We start from the raw sequence: 14,179 nt of genomic DNA, 5'->3' as shown, positions 1-14,179 counted from the left end.
TAAGATTGCTTTAATAGTTTATTTTATTATAAATTTATTTTTCTCCAAATAAAGCTTTGGGACAGCACTGCGTCCAAAGCAAATTTTAAAATATTGCTAATATTTGACAAGACTTGGAGATAAGAGTTGGAGAGCAGACTGTGCCTTGGAGAAGCTGTTTCTTATTTGGCGGACTCTCTGCGTAACTCACCAAGAGTTCGGACGTCCCTAACTTGTCGAGCTCCATGGACTGGATGCGAGAAATGTGGACTCCCATTTCTCGGTGGATGCCAGAGCATTCGATGCAGGTGAGGATCCCCAGGTTGGTGGACAGCCACTTAGGGTCTGCGAAGAACGGCGAAATCCAGCTTGTTATACATTCAGCAGTCTGAACTTTAATTTACTATAACATAATTACAGATTTAAGTGAAGTAATGCTGAAACTTACCAGTTTTTACTGAATGTGAATGTGTGTATTAAAGCACATTAACACTGCTTGGATGCCAAAACCAAAGCCCATTTTTTAAACCATAATATTCACTGATCATCTGCTTCAACTCATGTCTGTTATTCTGTTGTTAAAATCTGGCAGCTTTAAGTCTAAAACTTGCTATGATTGCTGGGACATTGGGAATGCAGCAGATAGAGGCCAGAAACGATGAAGAAAACTCAAAAACAAACGAGTAAAACAGAAACTCAAACAATGACCAGATGCTAGGTGGTGTCAGGTCACAAGGAGCATGTTTAACACGATGAGTGGATTACTGTGGTTTGACCTCTACAGCTGCAAATCATACGAAGGGAGCGCTTTGGCGAATATCAAATGAGACAATGACCTTCCCTTTTCTCAGACCAGCAGGAACAGAGATGTAACCTTTGAGAGTCACAAACTGTGATGCTATTTTTACGTGTTCAGAAGTAGAAATACGGAGCCCAGCGGCGTCACCACAGAAAATCTTCAGTTCATTGGTAATTGAAAAAAGTTAATATCTGAAAATGATTTCTCCACCAAAACCCTGAACACTGAAGGATGCCGCAACAAGAGCAGAGGAGTGACAAATTACCTCTCCTCCCCGCAGACTGCAGGGGTCGACGGAGCGTGTGCGACTTATGTAACAAAGTGATGTAATGTTGTTGTTTCTCAGGCCTAAAAATGTTTTTTCCCCCTCCCTTTAGAGCATGAAATCCTCCCTTCGGACAGCCAGGGAGCTGCTGTGTGTTATTATAGGGAGAGTCTGTATTTGTGTATATGTACATGTATGCGTGTTAACTGTCAGTGACTACGGCACTCCTGAGTGCTGACTCTTTGCTTGCTAACACGGGGGGAGGATCAGGATCGAGCTGAGCCCTGAATGCTAACGGCTTTAGCGCGCACACACTCACACACTCGTCTGCTGAGGGCTGCAGGGGGATTTGCCGTGCAGCTACTGCAGTTAGACACTAAGCGCGGAGTTCAAGAGAGCTGTGACACAGCAAAACTGGATTTTGGCTTTGAATAAAATATATATCTTTTGAAAAGTTAAAGCACAAAGATCCAAGGTGAAGGTGGCTGTTTGCCCGGAGACAGTGCAGGTACACACCTCCTGCTCCGCAGTCACAGCAGACTTCATTGCCCGGCATGCGCAGCACGTCTTCTATGATGGCTTTAGTCAAGTCCTCTAATCCGTCCTCCCCTCCGCTGCTCGGCTCGCCACGGAACGCCATGTTTAAGGCCTCCTCCTTGCTGTTGGTGAGCACTGAGATCCATCTGCAGGGCGGGACAAAATCAAAAATAATGTTAAAATTAATATGCATTAAATAATCTTTTCAAATTACACCTTTTTGTGTAGAAAAGGTACAGAGGCCAGGGGGGTATTTTCAAATATCAAACTAAATTATGACAAATGCAAACTACAGTTTATTTATTAAATCTGTAAGGGCATCTTGAAACTTTAATAAAAAAATTAATTTATTAAAGTGTACAAGATAAATAAAGACAAATGAGAGATTTGTTCGTAACATTGAAAATGGGTGAAATTACTTCTTCACATTCACTAAGTTTCAGCTCTTATTAAAAATCTGGAAGTGGTGTTCTTCACAGTCTATTTGTGCCTTCAAGTTGATGTTCTCGACTGAACATTGATGCAGCAAACAGAGACGTACGAACACCCACGCAGGACTGTGGTCAGTCACACAGGCAGGAAACACTATCGCTGTCTTTGAAATGTGTCCTCCAGCAGTTCACTGTGCAGCACAATCTGCTCTCTGCACTAACCTCTTTACACACACACACACTCATATACAGAGTGTTTTATGAGACGAGCATTAGGACTTCCTCTCTCACTGCCATTGAACCACCACTGGAAAGCTAAAACCAGCCGCAGAGTGAACACATAAAGAGATCTCTTAGATTATCTGTTCATCCGCGTGTGTGAAAAACTACTTATTTTAGTCTACTGATCAGTAGGTGAAAAGATACGGAGTCAAACCGATTGCTACTTTAAATGTGGAATATACTATGCTTCCTTTGAGGTGAGGCATGATAGCTGTACTGAAAAAGGAGCTCCGTGGAGAACCCTGTAAAGATGCTGCAGCTGCATGTGGAATAACCTGACAACCAACAGCAGAAACATTTAGACCTCAGAGGACTACATATACGTCAACATGAGGAGTGTTCAAGCAGCCAAATAGCAAAACCGCCCCATGACAGGAACAAAATGTCCATCATAAGATGACAATTCAGAACAAAAATGACACAAATAAAAATGTGTTTTCAGACGGTTTCAGATTTGACAGCTAATAAAATGCTTTGTTGTAGCAGAGTGGGGAAAAAAAAGACTTTTAAACAAACTGCACAACCTTACAGGAACAGACAGCTCTTAATGTGACAAAACAAAGCTCGACATAAACTGAACATGCCTTGAAATGAAAAAGAAGTAGGTGGTAAAAGGTGATGCATTATTTTTAAAAAAAAGAAACTGTCCAGTATCTCCTGTTTTGATCATGCATGTTCATGGGAAACAAAAGCATAAAAGCTGCAGTGACCCAAGTCACCACAGACCACAAATCTTATGGCCGACGTCACATTGACACATTCTCAACGCCTGCTGGGATCTTCACCGAGCTCAGAAAGACACCAAAGCTTCACAGCAGCCTCTAACCAAGACCCCTGATAAATATTTAAATAAGTAAGTAAGTGAATGGTTGAATGTCTGTATCTATTTCTGACTACCAGAAACGGTTGAAATTAAACTAGAATTCCTTGAAGAAATGCATACTGCTCACTGTCTTGCATGTCAAAGTTTTAAAGCGAGATTGACCAGTTAGCTCCCAGAAAAGCTAAGCTACTACCGCACCAAATTTGAGCTCATTATGTGCCAAATTGATGGATTTATAGCCATTTTTGTGTTTGCTAATTTCAATTAGCTGTGGCAGCCATCTTGGTTGGCTCCAGAAGTAAATTTATTGATTACTTTTGGAGAGTTTCATCAAAATCCGTCCTTTGGGTAATGATATACATCATTACACAGTTGCTTGCCTCTCATGGCGGCGGGCGACAAAAAGCAGAATGAGACTGTGTTTTGTTGTCGAGCAAAGGTTCTCTGAAATACTCACGCAACAAACTCCTGTTCATCTTCAGCTTGGAAATGATATGTCCGGTTATCTGCAGGGAACAGAGAAGGTGACGTTAGGCATGCAAATCCCTCATTTTGCATTTTATAAGTAAAAATATTCAATTGTGTCTCTTGGATAAAACAGTCCGTCACACAGAGAGCATGTTGTGCTTTCTGCCCAGGGTTTTTAAGATTCATTTTTTTAACGCTCCTGTCACGCCAACCCGTCTGTAACTGAACTATTCGGATAGGTGCGTGCAAAACTTACGAGAAATAAGATCGAAGCACTTCCTGTCCTCGGTGCTCGGCTTCACCTGGCAGGTGAGCAGGTTGAGCTTCACCGGCTGCCGGTTGGACTGAAAATACAAAAAGAGTCACGTTTACAGTGAGTACAGAACACAATGATATCCTCGAGGGTTTACCTGCATCAGGCATTTCTGTTTCTAGTTACATTTCTTGGTTGGTGTAAATAAACAATCCTCCAGACTGAGGATGAGCTTTTCTGTCATATGGTTAATAACATTTGTTTCTGAGCATCATATTTAACATGCAGTCTGGGTAAATAGTCTTTTTGTTGCTTTGGAAAGAGTCTAGCTGAGTAAAAGAAGATTTTCAACGTGGCAAGAGCTGTTTAAAGTCTCGGAAACTCAAAGGAAATAAGTTTTATTTCTTTATCTTCATTAGCAGCGGAAACTATGAACCATTTTTCTATCGAAGCATTGCGGGTCACTAATGAGGATTTATGCTCTGCAGCTTGTTCTTTACTCTTTGTTTTCGCTTTTGTCAAAGTGATTTTGTTTTCCATCATCTTAACCCTATGACTATTTTGGGAAAAATAATAAAAAAGGGGGAAAGAAAGTGTGCAGAGAAAGTCAATAGAAGGTAATTTATACGACTATTTGCACAAACCTGAGTCTGAAATGTTGAGATAATCATACATAGAAATCATCCCTGTAAATATTTACCACATGGTTTTCAGCTTTTTTCCACTATCTGATGATAACTCATGAAATATTCCTTTGTACAATTCTCTACAAGATGAAGATAACCACTAAAAGTACAGGCACTATAGCTTAAAAGACCTGTTCTGTCAGAAGGTTTCCCAGAAGCCTGTAAATCAGATGTTAAGTGGGCTTTTAGAGAGGAAAAAAAATGCTTATGTCAGACAAGCCCTGAACTTAAAGGCAGAAAGTCATCCATTATTAGAATCCTAGATTAATAATATAAAGTTGAACACAGGCACAACAGGCTGCCTTAACATTTACTGACAGATTTTCACTAAAACAACATGAAAGCTGGTGCCTCGCAGGAGGAGCTCTGCTCAATACGCTGACTGAATTTAATTTGTAACATCTTTGTATTCCAAAGTCCTTATCTCTGTGTAGCCATCGTGCTATCATTTGTCTCTTCTGGCTTAAAGGGCTGCTGGTTCAGACGACTGCAGTGACCCGACATCTATTAAAGAAAAAGACTGAAGGAAGCTGTTTGTGCCGCGACATAATGAAGCTCTATTTCAATATGTATTATTTTAGACTTTAACTTTCCCATAAACCTTTTTTTTTTGGATCGCCCTACTCTGTACTATCAAATACTAAATAGTGGTAGGCGCTACATATTCTGTCATCCCAAAACTGGCTTTACAGCGAAACAAAGAAAGAAAATGATCACACAGAAGAAGCTGACGCCACCAGATGGTCGGTATTTTAGCCTGATAAAGAATTTACATAACTGCGGTTAAATGTATCCAACTGCTGTTAAGAGTTAATCAACACGGCTTCTGCAAACTGAGCCACAAAAAGTGTCACAAGGATACAAGATAAACTCTGTGCACTCCCACTAAGAATCTGGACTTTAATGTACTATAATAATGGACCCAGTTGGCACATTCACACACAGCTCAGTCTCCTGCCAGCGTCCAGGGTGAGGAACAACCAGCGCACGTGCTAATGAAATGCTAACAAGCTGAGACGAGGCTTGGAGCTGGGCTGGCCTGCTGGCAACGCGCCATGTCAGCTGAAGTCACCTCCAGTTCGGCTGCCACAAAGGCTAAAGGACAAACAACAAGGTGCCAAACAGCTCACACGCTGAGGAAAATGATAAGCTTTTGGACGATTACCACAACTAGGTTAAAAATTTAGCCCTCTTATTGCTCAACTGAACAAAAAGAAAACACTTTTCCTTTTATTTCTGGAACAACTGCCTCTGAATTAGTTGTGGCACGCAGTAAAGATGTGTGGAGCAGCAGCTACGCGAGTGCTCACATCATGCTCGCAACCTCGCGCTGCAAAAATAGCAAACGTGGACAATAAAACAGCACAAGCTCACACATTTAGTCAGAATCATTATGCCCCAGCAGAGCTTTCATTTCCTCCTGTGCTACAGCTGGTAAATAAGCAACCAGAGGGCCAACTCCGTAAACTCGACTCAATGCTTGTCCTAAATGATGAAAGCAGCAAAGAAAAAAGTAAACATAAAAGGCTGCTAGTTTATAGGCATCTGGTATCAAAATGTCAAATATATTTCTAGCAAGAGAGCACAGAAGTCCATTAAACTAGAAACTGGAAATACTTGATATTTAAAGCCCTCAGTCCAGTCGTTCTTATTGCTGAGTGTTTAAATAAGATATAACTCCTTGACAGAAAGTGTGTCAGATTTAACGCCAACTGAATGCAGAATTAGCCTCCTGCAGGCTGCAGAAGAAAGGAAAAAAAAAAGCACCCAGACTAAACTACGTCTTCTGCACAAGAGCGAGGACAACGCTGAAGATGTGCCAGCTTATACAGTACACACACACACACTCCATTAGAGATGAGTCACCGCTGCGCAGCAGGCAGCAGGAGGAGGAGGGAGGGATGGAGATGGAGGGCATGGAAGAGAAGGGAGGGGGTTACCATGGCAACCCATCTATGTCAATCCGACTCTGCCAGCCTCCAGATTGGAAAAGCCCAACACAATGTTCTCCCTCTGATCAGTCACTCCTGGAGGGATGGTGACTTCATATGATTGTGTTAAGTGTGTGTGTGTGTGTGTGTGTGTGGGTGGGTGTTGTGCGCTCACCGTGGCATGAGAGATGGTGAGGATGCCTCCCTTCACTGAGCACTGTCTCCTCTGCCACACCTTCCTCAGCCTGTGAGAGGACGCCCCACACATTAGCAAGAGCTTGTCATGTCATATCTTCTTTGTCTGTCTTATAAATTTTAATGCTTTGTGCATTACAGCCCTCTTTTTCTTTTTTTAAAGAGATGCACCGATCGCGCATTTCAGGTTGACTTTCGTAAAGATCCAACCTTCCAATTTCAATTTGTGTAAGATGTCCTAGATTGGGGGGAAAAATGTAAAGTTTGAGTATATAGCTATAAATCTTTCAAACCAAAAAAAAATAAAAATCTAATTTTCTGAGTGCAGATCACCAGTCAAGCCTGTCAAACGCAGAATCATTTGATTGCAGTTATCTAACTTTTAAAATTCCTTTTTCTTATAATAACTGTGTTCGTGGCTTACCCGTCACTCTTCTTCAGCAGGTAGCCTTTCTTCTCACTTCCAAACTCCTTGTTTCCCTGCAGCTGGTGCATGCTGTAGCCACCCTGCTTGCTCTGAGAGTCCTGAGAGAAGCCACACAACACATACAACACAACTTAGCAATAAAAACTGCGATTTTCGAAGAGTGAGCTCCGTAAAAACATGCAACAAGGGCCCGCATACACTCTACAAATGTGTTTATGCTAACACCAAGGATAAAGGGGCATTTGTAAAGAACTAAAAACCAAAAAGAGAACTATCAGGACAAATAAAGTAACACACGGGGCATGCTCAAAGCAGTCTACTGTGAACCATAGCATGCTCAACATGCAGCTGCACTTACTCTTCTAGACTTTATTCCAGACAAGCAGGAGGCAGAAAGGAGGAGATAGAGGGGAGAGGTGTGAAAGATCTGGCTTGGGTGCACCGAGTTGGATGTGACAAATGTGCTGTCTGACCATGTGCCAAACAAAATACAGTGGGCCTACTTTCGAGAAGTTACAGAAAGTGTCAATTAAATGACAATCGGCAGCATTTCATGCATGTAAGTGGATTGAGTGCGTTAACCGAGGGGGGTGGAAACGACCCGTGCCGCTAAATAGAATTAGCTTTGATTTCGAAGTGCGAGCGTGACAATTGGCGAGTGAGTGGCTCTCCACTGAGCAGCCAGTGAGGCACAACACTGGTCACCAGCAAAGCCTACCACACACTGGCTACCAGCATGGTACAGCACTGGGCACTCGCTCTGTGCTGCAGGAGGCTAGCTCCAACGTGGTAGTGGCCAGAGTTAGAGGAAGCGTGCGGTGAGAAGAAAGACTGAATCAGAGCTGCTGTGGCTGCGTCTAGACCGACGTAGCTCAGTTTAAGACCGGCCCGTTTAAAGTTTGGGTTTAAATTCGGCTTCATGTGGCCGGGTGTGACGTGCATACCTCCTTCTGGTCCAGCTGGAGGGAGGACTTGATCAAATCTCGCAAAGCAGTCAGCTGCTTTTTCTCCTCGTCCTGAGTTTGTTTAATCTGTGGAGCGAAAACGCAACAGTGAGGAGGGGTGAGAGACCTCTAGCTGCTTTTACATGGGACAGTTCAAATGAAATTAGATTTTGCAAACAATGTTTCCCAAAGTAGGATTACATGATGCAACATACAATGAAAAAATAAAATAAAAAGCCAAAATAATACGGAGTTAAAACAATACAACTACTTGCAACAAAGGACTTTGTGGACATTGAATGATTGTGTACAGAAGCAAAAGAAAAAACTAAATATGGAGGTTTTTGAAGAGTTAAAAAAATGGAAAAGGTTTTAACGCTGCATGACAAGGATTGGTTGCTGTTATCAGATCCTGATAAGCTGTTAGACTCTAAAATATGATCTGATCACTCACTAATTAAAGCATAAAGTCAAAATAGAGAGCATGCTACTAAAAATACATCAAAAGAACATCTGATTTAACCATATAAAGTCATGTTTTTAACTGTAATGTTTAAGGCCCATTTGATCACATTTGTATCCACTTCTCACACTTATTTCCGAGTTGTGTGTGTCTGCACATCCTTGACAAACGTGCAGACCTAAAAACTTTGTCTGGGAGATGGATTTAACAACGAACTGAAGACCAAGGTCCTCCCAAGTGTGCTGACAACTTGTAATGCATCTAATTCCACAGCACACCTGGTGAAACACTGTGCTGAGTCCAAACTCTGCTAAAAACATTTGTTTTAAGGATCTTCTTTCCCACACTTCTTCGGGTATTTGAAGGTTCTGCTTCGTGACAACTGGTGCAGAACATTTTGCTAAAACTGGCTGCAACCAATTCAGTCAAAGTGAAAGGTACTGCATGTAATTGGAAGAGTTACTTATTTTTAGAAAAGCATGAACGACTGAGCAAAATACTCCATTATTTGATATTTTATGAGAAACCACAGTAACTAAATAAAAGTCATTTTTATCCTAAAGTACCAATTTTGCACCAATTTGCCTGTGCTTAAATTTACTTTAGAAGTCCACTAGAATGAGTTAACGTTATGTTTTTCTCACATTTGATACAAAGTTAGGGTTAGAAAATCATATCATAATGAGCAAGAAGCTAAATGAGAGGAGTTATTTACATTGTAGAGGTCAGCTGCCAGCTTCTCGATATACTGCTTCAGCTTATCTGCGGTCTTCAAACCATCTTGGAAGAAACTGGGGAGCAAAGATACACGTGAGTTACAACATTCAGACACAGATCAGCCATTTATTAGAAGTATCACATAAGAAATGTCATGTGCTGCGGTGTGATCCTGTTGGCCTTTCTAAAAGGTCGAACACAGAAAGAAACGGGGCCAGTTTATGTCGAACATACAGCTCAGCTCGTTCTCACACTCTGGCACCTTTGGTTTTTGGGAGGGAAATCAGATCTGGCCGGCCCTACGGCAGATTTGCAGAGGCGTTTAGCACATCCTGAAATCCATTACAGATCTGTCAGCGATACACACCTCGTCGAAGCTCTGCAGCAGCAAATCACCACCTAATAACCTCCCCCTCCTTCTCCCTTCACCTCCCGCTGCCTTCTTGGAACGAGCGTCTCCCTTCCTATTCTCATTATTCTCATTACTTTCTCTGCTGCGTCGTGTTCAGCTCATTTTCTTTCGATCATTGCATTGATGATCCCACATCTCTTCTCCCACTCCGTCTGGCTCCGCTTCTCAAGCTCTGCTTACCCAGCAAAATGTCAGAACATACAGTTTAAGAGGGTTTTTTTTTTCCACTGCAGGTACAGAAAAGGGCTTGCCTCCAATGATTTCATGCACATTTGATAACCAAAAGCCACCGTGAGCACTTGTCAACGCAACCTTTCATTTGTCACTTTTGTTGCAGACATGAAGGAACATATTACAACACAAAAACAGAGCTGTGTCGGGTCATAACAATCCACTATAACACCTGCAGAAGGTTTTAGTGTGGTAAAAAAGTGCCATGTCGACATTAACGCTCCCTAACGCGAACAACACATCATCCAGCGCCGCCGCACCAATAAGGAGTGGACCTATTGAGCTCGGTTGAACATTACTCCAAGAAAACCGTGACTCTTAAGGGTAAACACGAAAACTTGTTTCAGCATTTGATGAAAACACACAGCGGAGTACAACAAGGAGAAGGCAGTGCGTGAGGAGGAGGCGTGAGCAGGTGTACGTGTGGACTACAGATAAATAAATGACTCAGAAAGAGAAAGAGCTTCGCTGGACATAATCACCAGGAGTACTCTAAATAAAAGGAAAGGACACTGAGCGGTTCATGGAAATTACTGATGCTGTTCAGTTTTGTTTGGCTGAGGTTTTGATGCCTTTTTCTAACAGTGTTCATATTTTAATAGCTTTGTTTGCATTGCTGTCATGCAGTAGGTCATAAAGTAAAAGATATATATAAATTACCCCTCATTTGTTAGCATGAATATGATGGGGGACATAATTTGAGCTATTGATTTTGTAGCTTTGTTCACGTACAATGAAAATAAACAGTCTCTACTTTTTGTGCTAGTTTAATTTAATGGCGAGAGTCATAATAGTATTAACTTTAAAAAACCCTGAAAACACATGACATAATAGTTCAAATTTGATTTCTGAGTCATTGAGTGAAATAATCAAAACATGACTTAGTACTTGGCGGACTTTGTTGGCGAGCAGAGCGATGAGCTGTTTCTTGTAGTTGGTCACCAAGTTTGTGGACATCTCGGGAGGGTCTTTGGCCCACTCCTCTTTATAGAAACACTCCAAATCGTTTAGTGGTCCTTTATTGTCCTGCAGATTGGTAACCCAAAGCTCCAGCTTCCTCCGCAGCACTGAGGTCTGGAGTCTGGGTAGGCCACTCCGTGACCTTAATGTACTTCTTTAACCTCTTTTTTGTTGATTTAGCAGTATGCTAAGGGTCACTGTCATGCTTCGAAGACACATCCATGGACCGTGGATGGGTACGGCTGAGGGAAGAAGGTTCTTGTTGAATTTTTTACTGCCATCAGATCCTTAACAAGGTCCTCGTGATCATCCTCACCCTGTGAGGTAAGATCTTGCACGGAGCTCCAGGCCAAGGGCGACCGATGGTCACCAAGCTTCTTGCTGATGGTCCTGTAGCCCATTCTAGCTTTGTACAGATCTACTATCTTGTCTCTGACATCCTTTGACAGCTCTTTGGTCTTGCTCATAGTGGTGGAGCAGTTGGAATAGAAGAAATCTGTGTCATATAGGCATAAAATAAACTAGCTTAAAAATTAGAGACCATTTCATTGTGATCAAACTTAGAAGATCAGCAGGGTATTAATATTTTTCCTCCGCAATAGAAATGCTGCTACCTGCAAGCTGCTCAGATAAAATATTCAGTGTGTTTTTGCTATTTTGTTATAAACATCATTATTGCAATTTTTCTTGAAATGTTGTGATACATTTTCAAGGCTCTATCCCTCCCTGCGAGAGCAAAAAGCAGCAAAAATCTGTCAAAAGCAGCTAATGAACTGGGGAAATCCACATACCTGTTGCTGTCCAGATGATTTATACACAACTTTTGTTCCATCTTAATGCACAACAGCCAGTTCAACAAAGATAATTTGAAGCTACATTACAATCATCATGCTTGATCAACGATCAGTAACAGCAAACACATGATAATGTTTTGCATCTGCGAATTTCGTAATTGAGAACGCTTTTTTTTTTCTCCTTCTCGAGCTTTGAGCAATCGCACACTTCCCTCAGCTCTCCGTCCGGTGCCCTAATGTTTCTAATCCATCATGGCTCCAGCCGTTCTATCCGTCAAGACCCAGGTTGAAGAGATTAGCGGGGAAGTGTATTGTTTTGTCCCACTGTTGTGACAGGACATAGCAACGCTGGAAGAAAATCTGTCATTCTGTCACAGCTGCGGTTCTGGCGAGGAGAGCACCCACTTTATTTACCCACCAAACCCAGCGGCTGTCAGAGCGTTTCTTTATGATGACCTGTGCAGATTTATGAGGACTGTGCAACTGAGCAACCCTCAAGATCTGTGAACCACATAGGGAGAAAACTGACATCAAGCTGCTGCTGAAAAGGAGGGGAGAGGCAGCGCTTTACTTCCTATCGCAAGTTGTGAAATATTTCTCCGTGAGTGCACGGCAGGGGAGCGTTGCACGTTTGGGTTCGGGGAGATTATGGCGGTACTTACTTGCACTGTGCGTGGTAATACTTAATCAGGTTCTGCAGGAGGTCCACTCCTTTCTTGGTCTTGATCTCATTTACTTTGATCAGGTACTGCAAGCAGAGGAGAGGAGCAGAGTTCAGCCAGGGGGAAAAAATTCAGGGGATGTTAAAAGGATTTTTGGAGTGTAATGAGGTATAAGCAAGCAGCACATTTACAGACAGAAGACTCGTAACAGGAGCACATTGCTTTCTGATAATCCCGTCAGAAAGCGATTCATAAAACCTTTGATGTACAGATGAACGTGTTGCTGATGCTGTAAACACACGCAAAAGGCGCCGTCCTTCTGCCTTGGTCTTAAACAACTAAAACCTAAAAACAGTGACTGGAAACACTTGGATTCGTCAAAGGAAGAGTTGTTTAGTGCGTATTACCAGACCGGGTGTCTGAGGATTCGAGACGAACGTCTTCAGACAGCGCTCCCACCAAACAAACAAATAAAAGATAATCTTCAGCTAATCCTACAGCGAGTCAATCCACCCAGATTTACAGAGTCACAAGACCAATTTTAACCCAGCAGTCAGGTTTTTTTTCTAAACCCTCTGTTGCCTTGATACAGTTTTAGTTTTCTTCCTATTTTGTGTGTTGATGCAGGCAAGTTAGCGCACACATGAGTAAATGAGTCACATGTGAACATGCACGCATGTGCAGTCCCTTTGTCTGCCCGACGGAGCTTTTTGGACAGAAGATTATCCACATTTTGTTTAAAGCTTGAGTGGGTTCAGTGTTGTTGGAGAGCGCCGCCACATGTGAATCCTTTTGTGTGAATGAGCAGCCACATTCACGCTGCTGCAGAGCTTAATGCGGCCTGCTGAGCCCTGCCTTTTCCTCACTCCTCTACCGGCAGCGTGGGATGGAAAAAAAAAAAAAAAGGGTGAGAGAGTGAGAGCGCCGGGTAATCTGGTGATTGAGTAACATGGAGAGAGGGAGTGTGAGCGAGCCAGAGTGCACGCAACAGAGAGAAACGAGGTTAAGTGGGATGAACAGATTGTACCACTGACTGCAGCGCACACAACAACAACAGCCACGCTGATGTATCCATCATTAATGACTGTTGGTTTAGGAAATGTCTGGTGTTTGTTATTCTTCTGGCTCCTCTTCTTTTTATGGCTGCAACACTAACAAAGTGCCTCAAAATACAGACAAACAACGCAAATCTCCCACAGCACGGGAGGAAAAAGTAGGTCACACGTAAAAAATTAATAGCCAGATTGAGAGAAATTGAAAACAGGAGCGTAAATCTACCTAATTGTGACGCTGATCGCATTTGAAGCACAATTCCGCGAAACCAAATTTGCATTCATGCTAACACAACCAGAGATAAATAATTTATGAAATAATCTATGAAGACAGGATGCAACATATGCAAACTTAGCAGTCAAAGTCAAGCATGAAATTTCCATGATTCTTCTGACAAAAGCTGTTATGTAAGCACTTTTTAGACGGTGAAAGACATGGTATGAGTTTAAATCTTAACAAATGAGTACTAATAAATGGTTGTTTTGGCTCACAAACAGCAAGAAGCTGTTTTTAGACAAAATATTCTTAAATCTTACAAAGCTATCGAACTGTCAGGAGAGCGAGAAACAAGTGGCCAAAACCACAAAGCTGATTTTATCCTCAGATATTCATGCAGTGAAGTAAGAAGACAGCAGTTCAGATTCTTTGTTAGAGAAAGTATTCAAAATTAAAAATTTGAACTGAGGAAGCCAATGAAAAGAGGAAGCCTGTGCTAATGTGATGTGGGTGCTACAACTTGTTTTTGGCATCGGGCAAAAGCAACCGGAGGCGGGCTGCAAAACCAGATCATGCAGCAAACCGATGGGTAGATCGGCTGAAATTATGCAAAAAAGAAATCTGTAGCAAGAGCTGCTTCAGACACAGTTT

General features: G+C 42.1%; 1 protein-coding gene across 6 annotated transcripts in view; it reads right to left on the bottom strand.

The window, feature by feature from the left end:
* Nucleotides 1-14,179, bottom strand: part of asap1b (ArfGAP with SH3 domain, ankyrin repeat and PH domain 1b) — a 65,011-nt gene that overhangs the window by 11,543 nt on the left and 39,289 nt on the right. For 4 of the 6 annotated variants that reach the window (XM_017406605.3, XM_017406608.3, XM_017406607.3 and 1 more), the window contains exons 8-17: nt 12,260-12,345; nt 9,199-9,274; nt 8,021-8,107; nt 7,435-7,443; nt 7,074-7,174; nt 6,630-6,699; nt 3,841-3,928; nt 3,574-3,622; nt 1,560-1,726; nt 191-324 (exon numbers count right to left, since the gene is read on the bottom strand). In XM_017406605.3, the coding sequence (XP_017262094.1) occupies nt 191-324; nt 1,560-1,726; nt 3,574-3,622; nt 3,841-3,928; nt 6,630-6,699; nt 7,074-7,174; nt 7,435-7,443; nt 8,021-8,107; nt 9,199-9,274; nt 12,260-12,345 (867 nt within the window). The remainder of the gene's footprint in view (nt 1-190; nt 325-1,559; nt 1,727-3,573; nt 3,623-3,840; nt 3,929-6,629; nt 6,700-7,073; nt 7,175-7,434; nt 7,444-8,020; nt 8,108-9,198; nt 9,275-12,259; nt 12,346-14,179) is intronic. The other 2 variants (XM_017406606.3, XM_017406611.3) reach the window with 1 other exon arrangement.

This window comes from Kryptolebias marmoratus, linkage group LG21 (assembly GCF_001649575.2).
Source record: "Kryptolebias marmoratus isolate JLee-2015 linkage group LG21, ASM164957v2, whole genome shotgun sequence".
In the NCBI taxonomy this organism is placed as follows: Eukaryota; Metazoa; Chordata; class Actinopteri; order Cyprinodontiformes; family Rivulidae; genus Kryptolebias; species Kryptolebias marmoratus.
This window is presented reverse-complemented; position numbering and strand designations above follow the sequence as displayed.